At 37.0% G+C, this 22,403-nt stretch overlaps 1 protein-coding gene across 1 annotated transcript in view; it reads left to right on the top strand.

The window, feature by feature from the left end:
- LOC110095964 (VIN3-like protein 1) overlaps nt 1-22,143 on the top strand; it is a 30,879-nt gene extending 8,736 nt beyond the window's left edge. Inside the window, exons 3-5 of the mRNA XM_020821696.2 lie at nt 13,356-13,980; nt 20,207-20,517; nt 20,603-22,143. Of these exons, the coding sequence (XP_020677355.1) occupies nt 13,356-13,980; nt 20,207-20,517; nt 20,603-21,714 (2,048 nt within the window). The 3' untranslated portion in view covers nt 21,715-22,143. The remainder of the gene's footprint in view (nt 1-13,355; nt 13,981-20,206; nt 20,518-20,602) is intronic.
- Nucleotides 22,144-22,403: the final 260 nt, after the last annotated feature.

The following is a 22,403-nucleotide window of genomic DNA, read 5'->3' as shown; positions in this document are numbered from 1 at the left end:
TTATTGAGAGGGTTGATGGAGAAGTTTAGAGAGAAAAAGGAGGATCTGTATATGATATTTATTGATTTAGAGAAAGCTACAATAAAGTTCCAAGAGAAGTGCTAAGGAGAGTTCTAGAAAAAAAAGGGGTTAATAATGCTTATATTCAATTCATTAGGGATATATATGCAGGAACTTTTACTTGTGTTCAAACATCAGGTGGTTTGACCAGGTATTTTCCTATTTCAGTTGGATTACATCAAGGATTTGCCTTAAGCCCTTATCTTTTTTGATTTAGTCATGGATGTTCTTACTAGACATTTGCATGAGTATGTTCCCTGGTGTATGCTTTTTGCTGATGATATCCTTCTTGTTAATAAAACTAGGGAGGGGGTTGAAAGTAAACTCGAATTATGGAGGTCAACCTTAAAGTCTAAAGGTTTTCATTTGAGTAGATCTAAAATCTATTATATGGAGTGTAATTTTATTATTAATAGATCTAGTGGGGATTTGTGACTTTGAGCGATCATGTCATTAATAAGCATACTCATTTTAGATATCTTGGGTCTATTATTAGTTGGATGGTTGAAGTTGAGGAATGCTTTGGGTTTTTTGTGTGATAGAAAATTATCACACAAACTTAAAGAAAAATTTTATAAGATGGTGGGGAGACCTATAAAAGAGTACTTAAAGGAATAAATATATTGTACAAGAGTACTTTTAATTATTTTGATGAGTGTCAAATAAATGTATGAGACTATTATTTTGAATTCAAGTTGGATGGTTGAAGTGGAGGAAGGTATCGGGCTTGTTGTGTGATAGAGAATTCCCCCTCAAACTTAAGAGAAAATTTTATAAGATGGTGGTTAGACTTGCAATGCTTTATGGTGCCGAATGTTGGCCATTAAAATAGAAGTATAATACTAAGTTTATGTGTTGCAGACATGAGGATGCTCAGGTGGATGAGTGGCTTTACTCTTAGAGATATGATACGAAATGAGCATATATGTGAAAAGGTTAGAATAGCTCCAGTGGAAGATAAGATTAGAGGGAGCCGCCTTAGATGGTTCGGTCACATAAAATGACGGCCTTCTGATGACCCGGTTAGGAAAGTAGAAGTATTAGATTTGACTTATGTTAAGAAAGGTAGAGGTAGACCTAAGAAAACTTGGTTAAAAATATTAGAAATGATCTTTCTTTATTAGATTTAAACAAGAATTTGACTTTTAACGTGACACAAGGGAGAAAAAGAATTCATGTAGATGACCCCATATAGTGGGACAAAGGCTTGATGTTGTTGTTGTTGTTGTTGTATGGTGGTGAGACATAGTTAAAATTGCGCAATCTGAGGCGCGCCTTTGCGCAATTTGCTTCAAAATAGTCTCAAAGCCTACGCAATTCTCAGGCATCATGAGGCGTACGCCTTAGGGGGAGTGAGGCGCACATCACTAGCGTTATTGCGCAATTTCCTTTGAGGCGTATGCCTCAAATATAGGGGCCCACTTACTTAAAAAACCTCATAAATTCTTTCTTATACCCACTTACCCTTCGAAAGACCCACTTACCCGACCAAAGACGTCAACCGAAGCCGCGCAGGAAGCACGCAGATGCCCGATTCGGCTCTCCCGCACGTTTCAGCCACCTCTCTCGCCAGCACCGCCTCTCGCCGACGAGTCATTTGTTTACGTCCTCCCCTCTACATCACTTCTTCACGTGTTCTTAAGGTTCTTTTTAAGTTTAGGGTTTGATTTTTCAACTTATAGGAAAGCTAGGGTCATAGTTCTCGGTACTGCTAGGTACATACTCGGTACCGCTAGGTACATGCTCGGTACTGTTATGTGCATGCTCGGTACCGCTATGTACATGCTCGGTACCACTCAGTATATGCTCGGTACCGCTCAGTATATGCTCTGTACCGCTAAGTATATGCTCAGTACAACTAGGTATTTGCTCAGTACTGCTAGGTACATGCTCGGTACCGCTTAGTACCGCTAGGTACATGCTCTGTACTGCTAGGTATATGCTCGGTACTGCTAGGTATATGCTCGATACTACTAGGTACATGCTCGGTATCACTCGGTATCTTCCCATACAAACAACTTATGAACTTTAAAAACAATCAGAACTTCAAAATTACTCTTACAATAAAATTTTGTTTCGGGGGCGCTGCCTTCGGAAACCCCCGCAGGAGCGCTGCCCCTTGACCTCGCAGGTCGAACCCCGCCAGGGGGCAGCGCCCCCTTGGACCCCCGGCAGTTTGGCATATTGGTCTATTCATCATCTTTAGTAATAGTTGTTTGTGTTAGTCTACTTCTTTATATTCATGCTTATTATTTTATGTTTTTGTGTTTTATTTTGCATTTGTGCTTTAGGAAATATGGTTAGGGGCAAGGAAAAGACGAATACGTCATTGCGGCGTGACCCTTTTTGGAAATACAGTGTGCAAGTTGGTGTAGGAGGCGACGATAAGACATGTGTATTTAAAATGTAATTTTTGTGATAAGGTGGTGAAGGGAGGAGTAACTCGCACGAAGGAACACTTATCCGACTCACATAAGAATGTAACACCTTATGCGAATGTTCTGGATAAGGTGAAGGAGGAAATTACAGCTTATATAAAAAAGAGTACTACGGCCAAACATTTACACAGGAGCAATTTGATGAAAGGATCGAACATGGTGCTTACTTTGGGAGCGAGAGTGGAAATGGCTCTTCCTCCATTGTACATAATAGAGGTTCGCGGGGTCCTATGGACCAGTATATGACTAATCTAGGAGAGGATATAGGAAAAACACAGATGATGCATGCTGCTGGTACCAGAGAGGGTCGACGGCAGGTTTGTATGGATATTGGCAGATTTTTTTTAGAATGTCATACCATTTAATATTGCGACATCGCCGACCTACTTCAATATGTTGCGGTCTGTAGGGTTGTATGGGAGAGGGTTGAAGGCACCTTCCATGTACGAGTTGTGAAGATGGATTTTGAAGGAGCTACAGAACACAGAGCAGAGCATTGATGAGATTAAACGGACATGGAGTGAAATTGGTATTACAATTATGTCAGATGGATGGTCTGACATGAAGAGCAGGAGCTTGATTAATATCCTTGTCAACAATTCCTACGGCACAGTTTTTTTCTGATCAGTTGAAGCTTCAGATGAGGTTAAAAATGTTGAATTCATTTTTAATTTACTAGATGAGGTTGTTGAGGAGATTGGGGAGCAATTGGTTGTTTAGGTGGTGACTGAAAATACTAGTGCATACAAAGCAGCTGGTCAAATGTTGATGGAGAAGAGAAAACACCTATATTGGACCCCCTGCGCAGCACACTGTATCGATCTCATATTGGAGGAACTTGGTGATTTATCTCAACACAAGAGCGCTCTTTCTAGGGCGAAGAAGATCACAAAGTTCATATACAACCACTCATGGGTCTTAGCCTTAATGAGAAAGCTTTCAAAGAAGGAAATCATTCGCCCTGGAACCATTAGGTATCTTCTTACATTTGTGCACTGCAAATTATTATCAATTCCTAATGTATGTTCTTACATTTGTGCACTGTAAATCTACAGGTTTGCCCCATCTTGTTTGACACTACAGAGCCTGTTGGATGTCAGACAATATCTGGAAGCAATGTTTACATAAACAGAATGGTTTAACTCTGCGTGGGGAAGAAAAGTGAGGAGAAAAAATAAGAAAAATAATTCTAAATGATAAATTTTAGGCTACTGTGACCTATGCCATATTGAGCACGAGACCCTTGGTGCAAGTTTTACATTTAGTAGATGCCGAGAAGAAATCAGCCAAGGATTTTATTTATAATGCTATGGATGAGGCCAAGGAGTTGATTGCACAGAATTTGGGAGGAGAGGAGGCAAGTTATAGAGAGATTTGGAATATCATTGATGCTCGGTGGGAGGTACAGTTACACCGTCATCTACATGCAGCGACATATTATCTCAATCCTCAATTTCAATATTCAGAGAGGAAATCTTTAAACCCATAGGTGAAGCTTGGCTTGTATCATTGCATGGAACGACTAATACCGGAGTAGACAGATAGGGAGCTTGCAGATTTACAACTTGTTCTATTTCGGAATAAAGAGGGTTTTTTGGTCTGCATGTAGCAAAATCAACGATTGCCAAACGATATCCAGGTATACTTATTTTGGTAAATGCAAGACACTTTATTAAGTTATGATTATGATTTTTCTTCTTGAAAATAGTTGAATGGTGGATCCAATTTGGTGATTCCACCCCTGAGTTACAGAGTTTTTTTGTAAGATTTTTGGGCCTCACTTGTTCTTTTTCTAGGTGTGAGCGAAACTGGAGTACATATGGTCAAGTGCAAATAAAGAGAAGAAATCTGCTATCAACACTCAGAATGAACTCCCTTATATATATTATGCACAACAAGAGGTTAAGAGATAGGAGGTTGAGGAATAAGGGGTTGAAGGATGATGACCCATTGGTGTGTGATGATGTGTCATCTGATAATGAGTGATTCATAGATGATGAGACATATTTGCCATTATTATACTTACAGCTAGAGGATCTAATTGTGAATGTCTTGAGGGGCGAAGCAAATCAAGTGGGCACATCCACTAGTAGCACACCACACACATCCACTAGCTCTACAGCACAACAATCAATTAAAGGTATTTCACAACTTCTTATATGATATTGCATTATATTTATATCAAGTGAGCAATTAACATGATAATGAATTAATGATCATTCTTATTGAACATGGAAGAGAAAAGTGAGTCATATTGAAGATGATGAAGATATGATATTCATAGATACAATTAGAGAAGAAGATTCCCTTGAAGACCCATTTAGTGATGGGATATGATTGGATTTTATATGTTTCTTCTTAATTGTATTTTGAGAGTTCTGATAGACTATAATTTTGTGGTTTTGTACTTTGGAACATGCTTTTATTGCATCTCTTTTCTTAATTTCCACTAATTCCACTTGTCATTTAGATGTTTTTATTGTATGATAGAATCTTGCTATTATTTACATGCTAAAATCCTTAAATTCTCATTTACGCAATTCTGCGTCCGTGAGGCTTATGCCTCAGACCGCCTCGAGGCTTACGCCTCGCCTCACGGACGAAAACCATCTCAAGGCTTATTTATGCAATTTTAAACCTTGCTCTTAGAGATAGGATACGAAACGAGCATGTCTGTGAAAAGGTTGAAGTAGCTCCAATGAAAAATAAGATTAGAGAGAGTTTCCTTAGATGGTTTGGTCATATAAAACGGTAGCCTTCCGATGACGTTGTTAGGAGAGTAGATGTATTAGATTTGACCTATATTAAGAAAGATAGAGGTAGACCTTAAAGGACTTGGTTAGAAAATATTGGAAATGACCATTCTTTATTAGATTTAAATGAGAATTTGATTCTTAACAGGACTCAATGGAGAAAAAATGATTCATATAGTCGACCCTACATAGTGGGATAAAGGCTTGATGTTGTTGTTATATGAATATAGAGCTTTAAATCTTTGATAGGTCTTTGAAAGTTAACCCCTTTGGTACGGACATCATCTGGGTGACTTTACTATCACTTTAAATGTTTATATTTTATAGGAATTTGGAAGACATTTTAAATATTTGCCGGCCATGAGATTTTCTGCCAACACGGCTATCATAAAAGATTTTGGATAATTTCACTTTATTAGCTAAACCTTGTCGACTCTGTTTTCTTGCTAATAGAGGATCGGGTCAGTTATTGATGTTGTGAGTTATCATATAAATATTGAGAATTAAGAGTTTTATGCTTTTAGCAATGAACCTTTCTTGTGATAGACCTTAAAGGCCTAATATGAACGTATAAAATTGAATACTCCAGTCGGCGCTATGATCTTGCATTTGTTTAGTAGTTCAAGTCGTGTTAACTCCGGTCCATACAAAGAGGAGGATCAGACTTGGATTTATGTTCACTTTTGACATGGGCAACATCCTTAGACGTCATGTGTGTATATATACCACGGTCTTCGGGGCCCATACAGGTACTTAATTGCATGTTTCTTTCTATGCATTTTGCATGATGTGTCTGTATCGTGGTTAAATGCATGTAATGCAATGGGTTCATACAACATATTTGTATGCTCACATACGTACTTGTATTTGATCTGCATGTTAACATGCTCACTTATGCACTTGTATATTAACATGTATGCATGTATGATGCATTTTACATTGCTTAATCTTGCTTTCATGATGTGGTAATATGTTGCATGGTAGCTTAATGCATGATCATAGTGTATGATGTATTTGCATGATATGTATGTGTAATGTATCTATACATTGCCTTTTTTGTATGCATAATACATATGCATTATAATTCAGTGTCTTCATGTAGTGCATAATATATTTGCATGTCGGCATAGTGCATTATTGGGGTGTTAAAAATTGACTTGACACGAAAACTCGACTCAAATCCGATCCGAATTTTTCAGGTTAGGTTCAACCCGATTTAAGAAGGGGTCGGGTTTAGGTCTTGATTTTTGACACGTTTCAAATTTCAGGTTGGATTCAAGTCAACCCGGAAACCCAATATGAACCTGATTTTGACCCGTGGCATATAAGGCTATAAGCGATTAAGCATTTAAGCCGCTCCTGCACAGGCACAAGTTCGTTTTGCAATTTCACCCGAAGCCCTAACCGTGCTTGATGTTTATGCGCACCGTAGCGACCGTGCAATGTCCTGCACGCCTCCTTTGACGACGTTCCTTCCTATCGGGTCGAAAGTCATTACAGCTTGCCTTCGGATCTAAATCGGAAGTAATGACGACGGGAGGTTCAGAACTTCGAACTTCAGGGGGAGCTTTCTCGTTGAGTAGGTAACCATCTTCGAAGGGAGCTGTCGGGTTGGAAGACTTCTTTGCCTCCTTCAATGACGTTCCTTTATGTCAGGCTGGAAGTCACAACAACTAAGAATCATAATCGGAAGTAATGTCTATGGTGGGAGGGTTCAAAGGAAGCTTTATCCTTGCGAAGATAACCATTTTCTACCATTCACGTGCTTCTTGCACTGTGTTTTCATGTCGGGTCGGGTCCTGACAGGTTGGATTCGGGCTAAAATTTTTGAACCGTCTGCAAAAATGGGTTAGGTTTAGATCGTGCTAAATAGTAGTGGGTCAGTCATTGGTTTGACTCGAACCCTACCAACAACCTAATTTTGACACCCCTATGCGCTACTACTACATATTACATTTTACATGTTGGATAATGTGCTCGTGTAGTGCATTTCATATGTTGCAACATGTATATGCATGATGTGATTGCATATTAATGTAATGTGCCACCACAACATGGCGTACTTTGTATATTGAGTAATGTATTTGCATGATGCATTCTTCATATTGCAAATGTATACATATTATGAATGTGTCAATGCACATTTTAATGCATGAGGGGGTGTTTTTGCTATATTCAAATATGATCAATTGTACAAGTGATTGTCATTTAGATGATGCATGAGTTTCTTCAAGGGGTCTGTAAACGCATTATACCCACTTGTATGAATGTTGCAGATTCGGTGACGTTATTTAGTAGGGTGTTATGTTTCATTTGTCGTGCTTCGGTAGTGTGTTTTGGCTCATTCACTACAGGAAAATCACTGATTTCCGGCGGCTATCCGGCGGCCACTTTACCGGCGGCTATCCGACGGCCACTTTACAGGCGGCTTTTCGGAACGTTTCCGGCGGCTTTACGGCGGACACTTTTCCGGCTGCTTTTCCAATTTTCCGGCGGCTTTTAAAAATTTAAAAAAAAAATAAACTATTTAAATTATTTAACAAATAACTATTGAAAGTTATATTTTTTTTTTTTAAATTTGACCGGCGGTTTGTAACCGTCGGTTAGCCGCCGGAATAATTTGCCGCTGGTAAAAACCGCCGGAATTTATTTTCCTACGCCGTTTTTACCGGCAGTAACTTAACCGCCGGAAAACTACAAAACCGCCGGAAAATGTTCAATTTTCGCCGGAAAAAGCCGCCGGAAATGGGTGATTTTCCTGTAGTGATTTATCTTCCACTTGTTGTCATTTTCTTCAATATTCTGTCTGCAGGAGTGTATTTTTGCCGGTAGATATGTTGTACGACACATCAGGATCATTCCAGCTGTCATTTATAAGTAAAATGATATATCTTGCGTGACAACCTAGCATCGTAATTTACTATATATGCTTACTAGTGGTCTGCAGTTTTCACTACAAATCCCCTACTTTTGCTTGCATGTGAGTCATAGCATTGCGCTGCTGGTTATTTGCAATTATGGACGTAGGCTATCATGAGATGCAAGCTTTGTTTAACATTACTTGTGGTCCAGCGCTACACATTCAGGGGCCACCAACTGTTGCATGTAGGCGAACTATGTTTAGCGCGAATCTCCTAATATTGCTTGTAGGTGGGTCGTAGCGTTGTGCTACGGGTCGCTCATTGCTTTTTGCAAGCAAGGTTGTTGCCCCACACAAGCTTTTTTGAATTAGTTCGCAGGTCATCAATTGACATTCAAGAGTCACTTGTCATCATATACTGGTGAAGTGTATTCAAAGCGACATCCTCCAATATTGCATGCAGATATGTCGTAATGCTACGCTGCGGGTTGCTCATTGTTTCTTGCAGGCGAGCATCTTAGCTCTCAGACAGACCACCGTGTACATGACGAATAACTAACAATAGCTTGTAGGTGCTTGATCTGCTATATACTCTTAGTTCTTGTTTGTAGATAGTATATTGTGCGTGTATCTGTGTTTATAGAGGATCTGTCACACATGCAACGTATCTAGCATTGTTGATTGTAGGCGGGTTGGTGTATTTGTTTGCAGTTAAGTGATATTGACTGCATGCAGGCTGCAATTATTTCAAACTCCTCAAATTCATCTTGGTTACCAATTCATTGCATGTCGACCTCTACTGCTTGCAGGGTTTAATGTGTTTGATTGTATGTTGATATTGACTACAGGGTTTTGCATTTGTTGCTCACCTAAATTTTGTTCATTAATACACCATGACATTCATTGCAATTATCTTACCTCCCATTTGTGTGTTCATTACAAATCTCCCTCCTCCCTTAAATGAGCTATTATATTTATGCAAGTATTATGTTCATGTTCAAGTCATATGCAGGATATTGTACTTCTTTGTGTGTTCATTGTTCTTTGCATGCCACGAGTCCCCTGTTTGTTCATTGATGTTCATTTGAATAATCTGGTTTTGTTACTTAGCGTTTATAGTTTTAGTGTAGTCATGCATTTATTAGTTTAAAGTGCGGTTCCCTATTTACTGACTTGAGTTTTGTTCCCAGTTTATTGTTCAAGTCTAGTTCATTTTTCAGTCCACATTTCGTTAGTCTCTCGACATCTCCCCCATTTAGGGGAATGTTTTGGAGTCTAGGCCTTCCCTCCATGCTATGAAAACATGCATGGTAGGTGTCGAGAAAAATTACGGCTATGGTTTTCATAGATGAGTCAAAGATGAAGATTTAGAGAGAGAGAGAGAGATGTGGTTATTGTATTGATTTGGTTGTCGAGGGTAATTTGAAGTGCAGTAGGAGTTGTGGATTGAAGTGGTTTGGAGTGAAGTAGGTTGTTTGGTAAATGGGCTATAGGCATGTGGGTTGGATTTGTGGGTTAAAGGGTTGAGTGGGCTAAATCTACGAGTTAGAGACCTGAGTGGTTCATAGGCCCAATGCTGGACAGTAGGGAAATTAGTCTAGTATAGTGGGCTGTGAGGGCTGGTGGACTGTTTAGAGTGGGCTGTTGTTGAAGTATGCATGATAGGCTTAGGGAGAGAAATGCAGTTAGGGAAAGAAGTTGCTATTTTGGATCCCATGTGAAGGGGAAAAGGTGGAGGCATCTTGCGGCTGTGTGAGAGCTCGGATGGGAGGTTGGATCGGGTGTAGCTGGTGATTTGTGGCTGGAGGGAATCAGAGGTTGGGCTGTAGAGGGTCGGAGCAGGGTGGAAGTTAGGTGAGTTTGGAGGTTTGGTGGGGGTTTTGATCGGCTGATGTGTGGGTGACGGATGGTCGGCGACTTGTGTGAGGTTGGATCGGATCGGGTGCTGTAGGTGAAGGTGAAGGCGGATCGAGTGTGAGTGTCATGTATCGGGAGGGGAAAATGAGAGGTGGAGTTTGATCGGGATTGCGGGAAGCAAGCAGGTGATGGGTGGGCTGGAGGACTTCGGATCGTAGAGGAGGCGTCGACCTGTGGGTGTTCGACTTGCATGTGGAGGGAGATCAGGTTTGCATGTTCAGCCGGGGTCGATTGTTGTGAGGATCAGTTAGACAATGAGGAAATTGGGAGAAATGGAACAACAGGGAGTTCGGTTGAGGGAATTCGAATAGGGAAGATCAGATGTCGGCACAGTGAAGGGCTGCGGGAGGTTCGTGCGTAGCTCGGTGTTTATGTGCAGGAAGAAGAAGCGGGTTGGAAGATCTAGAGATAGGGGGATTTTCGATCGAGTGGAGTTCGTGTGCATATAAGAGAGATGAAGCTCTTCGTTTCATCTTTGTTTTATCAACGAAATAGAGTGTGGATCGAGCGAATTAGGGAACGACTTTGTCGTTGGAACCGAACAATTACTTTTTCCATTTTATTATTATTATTATTATTATTATTATTATAGACAAATGAAAATAAAAATGAATTTCATATCTCAATTTGCATGTCATCGCCTTGGGCCCTATGCCGAATTTGCTGCTCAAGGTTCATTGGACAAAATTACACCCTTTTTTAAGGTGACTTTGACATTCCGAACGTAACGATGAAACTTGTCTTGCGATCGAACATTGTTTAAGCAATGTCGCGCGTCATTATCTAGTGTTGGTCACCGATTTTAACCATTCTCTCTTTGATTTGTCTGCAAGGGGCTCCCTCTTAGGTAGATTTCACGCTCTGATTGCATTGGCGCAGTCCATTTGGCGATCAGAGATCATTTGACCATTTAAGTGGCGCATCGAACTCGTAGACTATCGCTCGAGTCGCCAATTTCACCTCTTTTTATGTGTTTTAGTGTATGGGTAAACACTATGTATGATATATTTAAATATATTATATTTATTAAATAAAAATAATATATTAATGAAGACAAAATATTTATTATTGAATTAGTGTGATTAGAGTAGATGACTATTTAAGAAATACTATTCCATAATGGAATGTCACGAAGAGTTGAAATGGCAATTCTCTCTCTCTCTCTCTCTCTCTCTCTCTCTCTCTTTATATATATATATATATATATATATATATTCTTGTAAATTCTTGTTTCTACAAATAAAAATGAGAAACTTAAAATAAATTTATTGTAAAACTAGAAATGATAGAATGTGATTTGATTACATCAGCGAAACAATGGGAGTAGGAGTAGAACCTCTTAAAAATGTACCAATAAGATTAGTAGATGCAATAAACATGAAAGTATTTCGATTGAAACAAGATATACCAAAATTAAAATCAGTAGAAACTATGTAAAAAGTTTTATTCAAAATTGCATCTACACCTTATTTAACGCTGGACAAGCATGAATGTAGAAGGAGGATTCATTATTGCAAACCCAAATAATGGGATAAGGCTAATGATGAGAGATTAATGGTATGGGAATTGTTAAAAGAGATTTCATTTGGCATTTATGTAAGAGTGCTGTGCTTATTCTAGTAGCTCTTGCCATTTGATAGAAATAATTTTTGATGCATCAGCTAAGAAAAATAGTTCCTTCACTTTTTTTATTGTACCAAATTATCAATAATACCTATTGAGTCCACTTTTATGAAGCACTAATGCTAATGTTTCCACCTTCCCTACCATAGTTGATTCATCAACTAAGTAAAATTAACTCCATAATCATTTGTACCCTTCAACTACCTATAACCAGTACAAATGTTGTATATGAAGCCCTAATTCTAGTTGAAGTCTGGAACTTGAGGTGTTGATTATGTGGATGAAAGTCTTACTTACTACTTAACAAAGTTACTGGACCCAAGTGTCGTGCATTGTGACAGTAGTCATGCTTTTTTTGAAAATACCTTCAATGGGAAGTGCTTAATTCACTAACATCATTCAAGACTCCACATTAGTGATAATATCAATGAAAGTAATGGAGCCATCATGAAGGCCTTTCCTTGCACCCAAAACATCCAACCATTACATTATGGTTTATAGATATAGTTTAGTGTGCATAATTTAAAATGATGGTTTACGCTTTGTCCTGGATTATGATATTTCACAAATACTTAGTGTGCAGTCACATAATATTCATATTGCTCCTGACGGTGGAGTTTGGATATGTAAAGTGACTTGACTCTCTGGTCCATGGTTGCCTTTTTTCAGATTCTACATTTGCAGTCATGCACTCGAGATTGTATTTTATTTTCTATTGGAATAGATGATTCTCTATTACTGATAATCATGCGTCCCTTCAACTCCTTGCTAATTATTCTGAAATCCTTGGAGTATGTATTTAAACTATGATAGTGAATTATTTTCATTTGGTGATAGGCATTCCATTTGTCCTTGATGCTAATGGGCATTCAACAGCTTTATTGGAGGCACAGCTAAAGTTTTTATAACCTATAATTGGTATCTTCTTATATCAGTGACATCCAAGCATTGGTCTTAACAAAATTTCATTTAGATAAATTTTAAATTATTTTTACTCATGTCCCGCTTTGTTGAAATACATGGTTTGAAGGAGATACAATTAGAGAAGGAAATTAATAAGTGAAAATTTGTCGCAGTTCAGTTTGAAATAAGAAGAATTTCAAGAATGTTTTATGGATTCTTCTTGCAATGATCCTATTAAAGAGTTCTCATTTGTAAACATGGCCTTGGTTGAAGTCACTCATTTAACAACTTGCTTAAGGGCAATAAGCCCATCCTTAGGACCAGAGTAAAGCAAAAAAAAAAATTCATCTAAATAAAGTGTTGCTTTCAATAAATTAGATAACTAATCAAAGATTTAAGGATTATGCATAACATTTGAAATTTACTAAAATGTTTAGTGCCAGCTGTCACAGCACAAATAGTTTTCTTCTTTTCAAGCTTGATCACAAGTAAATAGGGGCTATTAAGATATAAATTTCTTTAATGTATGGATATTCTTGGTGCTACATTATTTTTACTTGACGTTTATCATTTTCATTTGAGATTTAGATTTCGACATACATTTATACACCAAACTCGTACTTGATGGCATTAGTTTAGCTTATTTGAGCTGTTCTGAGGTATTTGAGCCTCCTTTTTTTTCCTTGTTGTCTTCCTTCTGTTAAGAATATATCAGACTGTTGGTATCTGTTGTGAAGAAATCAACTTTGAAATGCTTAGTGTATTCTAGGTATATCTAATCATGGTATTGTTTTTTTCCAGCGGTGGATTCACACACATCTTCTAGTGCCATAAATGCCCCAGAAGAAAATGGAAAGTCTGATGAGATTGTTACGGCAAATAATTTGAATGATTTTGTTAAATGTTATCCAAAGAATAAACTTGTACATACAAATCTCGAGAAAGAGAAGAAGCAACAGTGTTCATCAAAATGCAAAATAGGTGTTGAATTATCCAAGTCAACTCTCAGATGCAAGATTCTAGACTCAAAGCAGTTAAACAATTCTAACTCGACAAGTAACCAGGCTTATAAAAAGCAACCAAGAAAGTGTGACAATCCTGTTCGGCTTCTTATAACAGAATCCTCAGATCAGGCAACTATGTTGTCTTGTAAAAATTCTGCTTGCAAAGCTATTCTGAGCTCTGAGGATAAATTCTGTAGAAAGTGCTCATGCTGCGTCTGCCACCTTTTTGATGACAAGAAGGACCCTAGTCTTTGGTTGGTCTGCAGATCTGAGTCTGGTGATGGAGATTGGTGTGGATTGTCTTGCCACATTGAATGTGCCCTTCAACATAAAAAAGCAGGTGTAGTTGATCATGGTCAATTTATGCAGCTTGATGGTAGTTACTGCTGTGCTTCGTGTGGGAAGGTATCTGATATAATAGGGTAAGTTTTTTAATTATTTGATCATGCTAAAAAATAATTTTTCTCTCCATATTGTATTTTTTTCATGTTTTCTTTATGGTTTTCGGGGCATATGCATTTAAGGTTTTCATTTAATTTGATTGTAGTAATTTAAGGTTGCATGTCAAACTGCTACAATTTTTTGGTTCTCCAATTTGCATTTTCATGGTAAACAGTCGCTAGTACATCCTTTGTATCATTTGCATCTGGATATCTTCAAAATGGATTGAAGTGAGCATATGTTTATAGTTGTCTTTAAGTCGGCACCAAAAACTATAAGCCATGATGTTGCCCAAACTTGGTTTTTATGCTCCTCGTCCATTCCCTCAAATCAGGTATTAAGAAGTATCCATAGATAAAGTAGAATTAAGGACAACATTTAAAATAAATAAATTTAAATTCTTCTAGAACTTCAAGTAATTTTATAAGTTTGACCTTGCTACCTTATAGGCAGAGCCAAAAATTACAAGATTGGACTTCCATAAGACCTGTTGGTTCCCCTTAGCGATAACTTTGAAATTTCTCTACTACACGTTCTTATGCTCACCCGTCATCTAGATAGTAACTATGAGAAAACAATGAATTAATAATTATAAAGCCTTGATTATGGCGAACACATAATCAAGGTTTCATCATGAACATGGAAGCTAATCAATGGAACCAGGTGGTATAAATTTTTCGGCATTATATACGTGCGATGACATGAGAATGATCATTTATTCATTTTCTTTCGAGTTGCTTATTTATGTGGCCATGCCTCATAACCCTATCAATCCCCCAATTAGAAAGTCGGCATCTTTGTAGTGTTGAAAACTACCATTACATGAGAGTATTTACACTCGAGACCTGCTCACTGTAATTCGTATGAAGTTAAGCATCATTTCTATATATGTCATCAGATACATACATTTCATAGTGCATGTCATTTTCATACATAAATTTCAAGTATGCAAGTACATGTAAGGAAGGCTATCTGGTAGCATGAAAACATACAGTGTGAACTTACTAGTTAACGATCATGGGCATAGATATGTTAGTTAACTCATAAAAGTTGTTGAGTAACATGAATGAAACTTAATGTATAAAGCTTCATAGTTCTTGTACTCATAGGAGAGTATTAGATTAGAACTATTTATTACTAAAACATATTCTCAAAAGTGAGAATAGTTTCCTACTTATTAACTTATTTTCTTCATTTTTTTCAATAAATATGCACTAGTACTTGGTTAATGAGATGTCAGGAAGGGGCTTCCTTTATAAGATGGCATCAAAGCAAGATTTGCTCTTGCCCTAGCTGTCCCCTTCCCTCCATTGTTGCCCCCTTTTCTCTCAATCATCCATTCTTGATTTCGCCACCCACAACCTTTTTATTCTTACCCTATGCACCTTTACCCTTAACACTTAATACAATCATAGTTCCTATTTGCTTGCTCGCTTGCATAGTACCTGCACATTTGCTTAGTGTCCATTGGGAAGTTGGCATGCTTGTGCACTTACCCACTTGCCTGCTTCCATACTTGTCCACACAACTATTACCCTTTCTTAAGCACTTGTTCTTGTTAGCTCATCTCCGTGCAATGCCTTGCCTTGATTTATGATTTATGTAAGTCCTTGTGCTCATTTCTTTGCTTTTGGTGGCATTGATCAATGTTCCTTGAATACTCTCTCGGAGAAAACCATCATACGCTTTTGATATAACTATCAAACTAAATTGTGCCAACTATTTCTTGTGGTGTTCGGTATTCTATTTTCTCATAAAATCTCACGAGAAATTTGGTCACCTAAACTCTCCTCCTGAGTTTATGGAAATATTAAATACATTAAATGACAAGCTTTTTACTATGTTATTTCTCATATGTAAAGTTGCAAACAAATCAAACGTAAATGGACGAAGTTTTGTTCAAATTTGATTTATTACATTTTATTCCTTTTCAACTTGTTTTCTCTAATGTTTGATGTTACTTTATCATGGTCAATCATTATTATTTGTTTTGTTTGTGATCATAACATGAACAAACAAGCATATAATTCAAAAGATAGATTTTCATTATTTTGAAAAAAAGAAAGATAAAAGAATCATACACAAGACCTTGTCATATAAGGGCAACACTTAACACTACATACCAAAATTAGACTGGTTTAATTTGCATCATATTTAAAAAAATATATTGACATATTTGAACACAAATGTATGAAGCTTTGCTTCTATTCAGTTCATTAGGGATCAAACTTAAATATTGTGTTAATGTTAGGTTTTTTAATTAATGATTGAGCCACACATGAGTTGATCATAAGCCACTCACAAACATTAAGTTAGATGGCCACCCTTATATATGAATGCTCAATAGTTTTGAACATAACTATTAATTTTATCATCCTGTTTCAAGAGACGACAAAAAGAAGGTAGAGCTTTTTCCAATCAACAGATTCTATGGACAATAACATCTCAAGTTTATAAACCCTTTACTCTAACATTCTTTTACAATAGGGTGAAAAGTCTATTTAAAAGTACTACAACATTTTGAAACACAAATTGGGAAAATTTCTTTAATATCCTCCTATCATCATTGATCAGAGTACTTAGCAAAAATAAAATGAAGAGTCTTTCTTTTCCAAGTTTCTTTTTGATCTTCACTCATTTCTACTACTTATCTAAGCTCAATTGATGGCCAACTCTACCATCCTGAACATCTGGATTGCTCTCATGAGTTCTTCATGCATTGTTGTATTAAATCTGATCACTGATCCTCACCTTTTTATCCTTCTCACTGTTTATGATCTTTGGAAGATGTTTGGTGGAGGTGTTGAAATTAGAGAGATTTATTATTTCACTAATGTTGCCTCTAGTGCTTCCTCTGCTATTTCACTTTATCAGTGGCATTATTATCTATGTTATCCTGCCTTGCATCATATTTGGGGTTTCACTTATAATGACTCCTTTATTTTCAAGAATGCACAGCTAGTGAGTATGGTAAATACTATCGGGTCTCTTTGTTTGTGTATCTACATCCTCTTATAGTGTTCCATGACTTGTTCAGATATATGAGGACTAAGTTTTGTGATCTCTTATTTGATTTTTTCGCTATTTTATTTGTCTTATTTATCCCTAGTGTATACTTTTTGCTAATGATATTCTTCTTGTTGATAAGACTAGAGAGGGAGTTGAAGGAAAACTCGAATATGAATGTTAACCTTAGAGTCTAAAGGTTTTTGTTGGAGTAGAGCTAAAACCGAATACATGGAGTGTAATTTTAACAGTAATAGATCTAGTGGTGAGGTTGTGATATTGGGTGATCAAGTCATTAAAAAGAGTGCATGTTTTAGATATCTCGGGTCTATTGTTCAATGCGATGTGAATTAGATAGGGATATTATTGCTAGAATTAAAGTTGGATGGTTAAAGTGCAGGAATGCATCTGGTCTATTTTGTGATAGAATAGTACCCCTCAAACGTAAGGGAAAATTTTATAATATAGAGGTGAGACCTTCAATGCTTTATTGTGCAGGGCTATTAAATGCAAAGCATAAAATTAAGTTTATTGTTGTAGAGATAAGGATGCTCTAGTGGAGTGACTTTACACTTAGAGATAGAATGCAAAATGAGTATCAATGTGAAAAAGTTGGAGTAGCTTCAGTGGCAGGTAAGATTAGATAGACTCACATTAAATGCTTTGGTCACATAAAACATCGGCCTTTTGATGATTGTTTAGGAGAGTAGATGCATTAGTTCATGCCTATGTTAAGAAAGGTAGAGGTAGTCTTAAAAGAATTTGGTTAAAACGTATTAGAAATAATATTTTTTATTAAATTTAAATGAGAATTTGACTCTTAATAGGACACGATGGAAGAAAAGGATTCATGTAGACCCCACGTAGTGGATAAATGCTTGATGTTGTTATTGTTATTTGTTTTATTTATGAACACATTAGAGTTACTTGATTTTATTTCTTTAAGTGATAGTCATAAGTTTTTCTTATATTCAAGTAATTTTACAAAAATAAAATTATTTATTTCAATTTTTCTCTCAAATAAAAACTCATTGATACTATTCTCAATTATATGTAATATTTATTTCACCTTTTTATTTTAGCATTGGTATTATACATCAATCATCATTATCTTATAATTGATAACAAAATTGTGCGGTTGAATGTAAAAACAAACATCTCATTGATGTTGCTTGTACCTTTCACTTACGTCTTCCATTATAGATTTGGGGAGATGTCATTTCATTGGTTGTTACATAAGTAATGATGTTATCAACCATTTTGGTTGCACACCTATTTTTCATTTTCCACTTTCAGAATCTTTGACTATTTTTTTTGTTCATTTTCTTCATCCAAAATGTAATAAAATTTCCTCTTGTGCTTTTAAGTGTATTTTTCTATTATCTCTAATACTTGAAAGGCTTGGAATGTTATAATTTAACTAAACATTGACTTTATATCTCTTTTGATGTAATCTCTTATGAACCATTGCCCTACTACCCTTTTTATTCCTTACCACATCTTCTCCTAATCTCTCAGTTCCACCTTTTGCTCTGGTACTTCTCTTCTCTTACAAGTTTATATTTGGCATCCACTTTTGGCCCTTGGAACATCTTTCATTCTATCATTTACAGATGATCATTCACTTGCCTCAGCTTTCTTGTAACACTACTTAAAGATTCGTAATTTTGATAATCAAATGGCTATCTGCATTGCAAGAAATCCTATTTTCTATGAAAAAATTAAATATTTGAAGTGGATTGTCACTGCATTAGAGATGCAGTCCTATAAAAAAGATTAGTCTGTAATAAAAAGAAAAATTAGCTAATAATTTTACCAAATCTCATAGATCTCTTCATTTTCTAATCTTTATAATAAGATGACACTTATTAATTATTATTATATATGATTTAGCTTCATTGAGTGTTATTGTAGGAAATTAATAAATTTGAAAGATAATTTATTATTATAATATATACTCATAAATGAGAATATTCTCTGGGTTATTCTATTCATCTTGTTTTCTTAATGTCTCCTCGTATATAGGCACTAGTATTCACTCAATGAGATATAAGAAAACGACCTTCCTCTATAGTCGTTCTTATGCAGAGTAACCTTGAGAGTATCACCTCTCTTATAGTGGTGCATTGGGGACATCTAATTCACAGTCGATAACAACTCAGAGGGACCAGGTCTACTTTATATGTTGCATCTTCCTATTCAATCCTTTATTAACAATCATTAATGTTATGTGGTATCTCTCTCAATTCCTGTCTTCAAACACGGTTCACTCTAAGTTCACAAGTTGACTCTAGTCAATATGTTAGAATGTGGTTGAGACACGTTTTACGGAGCTAGCCGTCAGACAGGCAAAAGTTGAGAGCTTGGGATGCCATTCTCTATGCAAAACTCAAGTGTTTGTCCACTAAATCCATCCTGTCTAATCTGGTTACCGAAACACTCAATGAGCCATATCTAAGATGCCAGCTCAAATAGGCTTCAAGTCAACCTTGCCATCAAACAAGTTGACTTATTTGCCCAAAATCAGTTGGCTAGAAGGTAGCTTATCCATCTTTTGATCAATTTTTAAGTTGGCTTACTCGTCTGTCATCTTTTCCTATCGGGCGATGCTTGTTAATATAGTTGTTGGTCAGTTGAGCCTGCCTGGACAAACTCACGAAGGTGTCACCCTAATGTGGTTCTTTCCAACTAGACTTGTTGGGTCTCTTGAGTCGAAGGTCTTATCCAGTCAGGTTATCTATAGAATAGAAAATTTTCGAATTAAAATTTCTTGCCATTACAATAAGTTTGAGGTGGGATCATACAAACAATATTCAATATCTAGAGTTTTCTTGCCTTTCTCAACATGTAAAACATCATTAAGAGCATTCACAACCTTAGCTTGCTTCGTCAGTTAACTTTGTAATTCCTTCTATATTCCATCTTACTTTTTTGAAGCACTTCTAACCAGGGTAAATGCTAACTTGTATCATAAGTTTCAAAATGCTTTAGTTTTTTTTGCAAGGTAAACTTCATTGATCAAAATTTCCAATCATGTCTATGATTCATCTTAAAGTTAAGTCCTATGATCATGGTGACGGTTACTTTTGGCTTTAGTGGAGTAAGATAAATTGTTTAATACTTCAGTGGGAAAGCCTGTAATGCATAATCTGCTGCTTGATACTTGTGTGGAGGTATGTTAGAACTAATTGCTTGTTGCAGGTTCTGGAAGCAGCAGTTAGCCGTGGCAAAAGATGCTCACCAAGTAGACATTCTTTTCTATCGCATCTCTCTTAGTTACAGACTTTTGAACGGCACTTCTAAGTTTAAAGAATTGCATAAAATGGTTGAGGATGCCATGAGAATGATGGAGACAGAAGTTGGTCCTTTGAATGGAATGTCAGCTAGGATATTTCGTGGTAATGTAAGCAGGCTTTCTGTGGTCAATGATTTGCAAAGTCAATGTTCTTTTGCAATCATGAAAGCAGAAGAGTTTTTAAACTCTGTTAACGGCTCCATTGCAAAGCACAGAGGTGGGCTCAATTTGGAGCATCTTTATGTCTGAAATATGGTTATTTTATGTATTTAAATTATGAAACAACTGAGTTTCTCTTGCAGATTCTCCTCCTACTGCCTGTGCTTTCCATTTTGAAGAGATATCATCTTCCTCCCTCGTGATTGTTTTAAATGTATCGTGCTCTTCAGCACCTGATGTTATCAAGGGTTACAAGCTTTGTTATTGCAAAAGCAGGGAAGAAATGATCGAGAAAGATCCTGTGCTTATCCCAAGATCTCAACAAAGAATTTTGGTTCCAAACCTTCAGCCGTGCACAGAATATGTTTTCCGAATTATTTCGTTATCAGACGATGGAAATTTGGGCCATACAGAATCTAAGTGCTTTACCAGAGGTGTGGAGGTAATTGATAAAGACACAAAGCAAACTGGGACAGGCGGATGCTCAATCAATAACATGAGAGAATCAAAGAACCCAATTGTTGGGTCCTCTGGATTCAAAGTTCGGAATCTGGGGAAGATCTTTGGACCAGCTTGGGCAATGGAAGAAGGTTGCTCCGATGATTTATACCAAGAGGATGATGTGGAAGAAGAATCCTATATAGGAGGAGGTGTTGCAAAGCCCCTTAATGCTGACGACGATCGACGGAAGGCTTCTGTTCCGCATCAGCTTGATTTGAATGTTGCATCAGTTCCTGATCTTAATGATGATCTTAGTCTTCCCATGGAATTCTCACCAGAGGAGAATGGATGCACATTAGAGAAGAGCGGTCTTGAAAGATCAAATGGAAGTGGAAATTGCCATACTTGTGCTGTAAGGGTGGTTGAAGTACCAGCAGTTGAATCCCAGCCGGACTGTAGGAAGAACTTGACAAATGGATTTACAGATGGCTGTGATGGTGATAGCACTTTAGTTAGTGCACCACCACATGAATTCTCATTTCGCTCAAGTAATCTGGATGACAACTATGAATACTGTGTGAATGTGATAAGACGGCTGGAGTGTTTGGGACATATCGAGAAGGATTTTCGCATGAAGTTTTTAACTTGGTTCAGCTTCAGCTCCACAGAGCAGGAGCGTTGGGTGGTCATCACATTTATCAGAACCCTTATTGAAGAGCCTAGTTGCTTGGCTGGGCAGCTCCTTGATGCCTTTTTGGAGATTGTGAACTGCAAGAGGCCACGGAATGGTTTCTGCAGTAAGCTGTGGCATTGAGAAAGTGCGGTTAGATTCTGCTAGGAAACTCACTTTACTTGACTAATTGATGATTTGTTTTGCCCAGGATTTCCTGAAGAGAATGGCGAGTTTCAGGAGTTTTGGCATAGTTGAGCTGTCGTGTAGCAGTTCTGTTTCAGCTCTAAGACTTCGTTTGGGACAGTTTTTTTGCTGCTTTTTAAAACGACTTTCTAGTGCAAAAATTTCTTGAATTAGAAATCTTTGTAATAAAAAACTGTTTTAGAAAGTAGAAAGAAAACTGTCCCAAACGAAACGCAAGAAGTTGTTTCTAATTTGTCCCAGAAAGCTGGGGTCAATTTTTTACATTCATGGTGTTACTATGCTGTTAGCTGATTGATGATTTGTAATTCGGTACGCATTAATTTTTTTCAAAATTTTTTTGACCATATGACTCATGTTACTTGCTTATGTTTCTTCTCTTTTCAGATAATGCCTGCAGTTAATTGACTGCCCTCATGACAAATTATTATCAAATTATCATAAATTTTCATTCTTTCTTTGTGATTGTGAAGAATATATAGCATTCCATATATTTACCCTCTTGACCTTAGGGGTTTTTTGTGCATTCACACATGGTCTTTCATTTAGACTAGACCATCAAATCGAATGAAAATAATCACAGGGGATTGCAACTCTGACAAATTCAGAGAGACTCCAGCTCTTCTCAT

Source organism: Dendrobium catenatum, unplaced genomic scaffold (genome assembly GCF_001605985.2).
Source record: "Dendrobium catenatum unplaced genomic scaffold, ASM160598v2 fragScaff_scaffold_1306, whole genome shotgun sequence".
Lineage (NCBI taxonomy): Eukaryota > Viridiplantae > Streptophyta > Magnoliopsida > Asparagales > Orchidaceae > Dendrobium > Dendrobium catenatum.
This window is presented reverse-complemented; position numbering and strand designations above follow the sequence as displayed.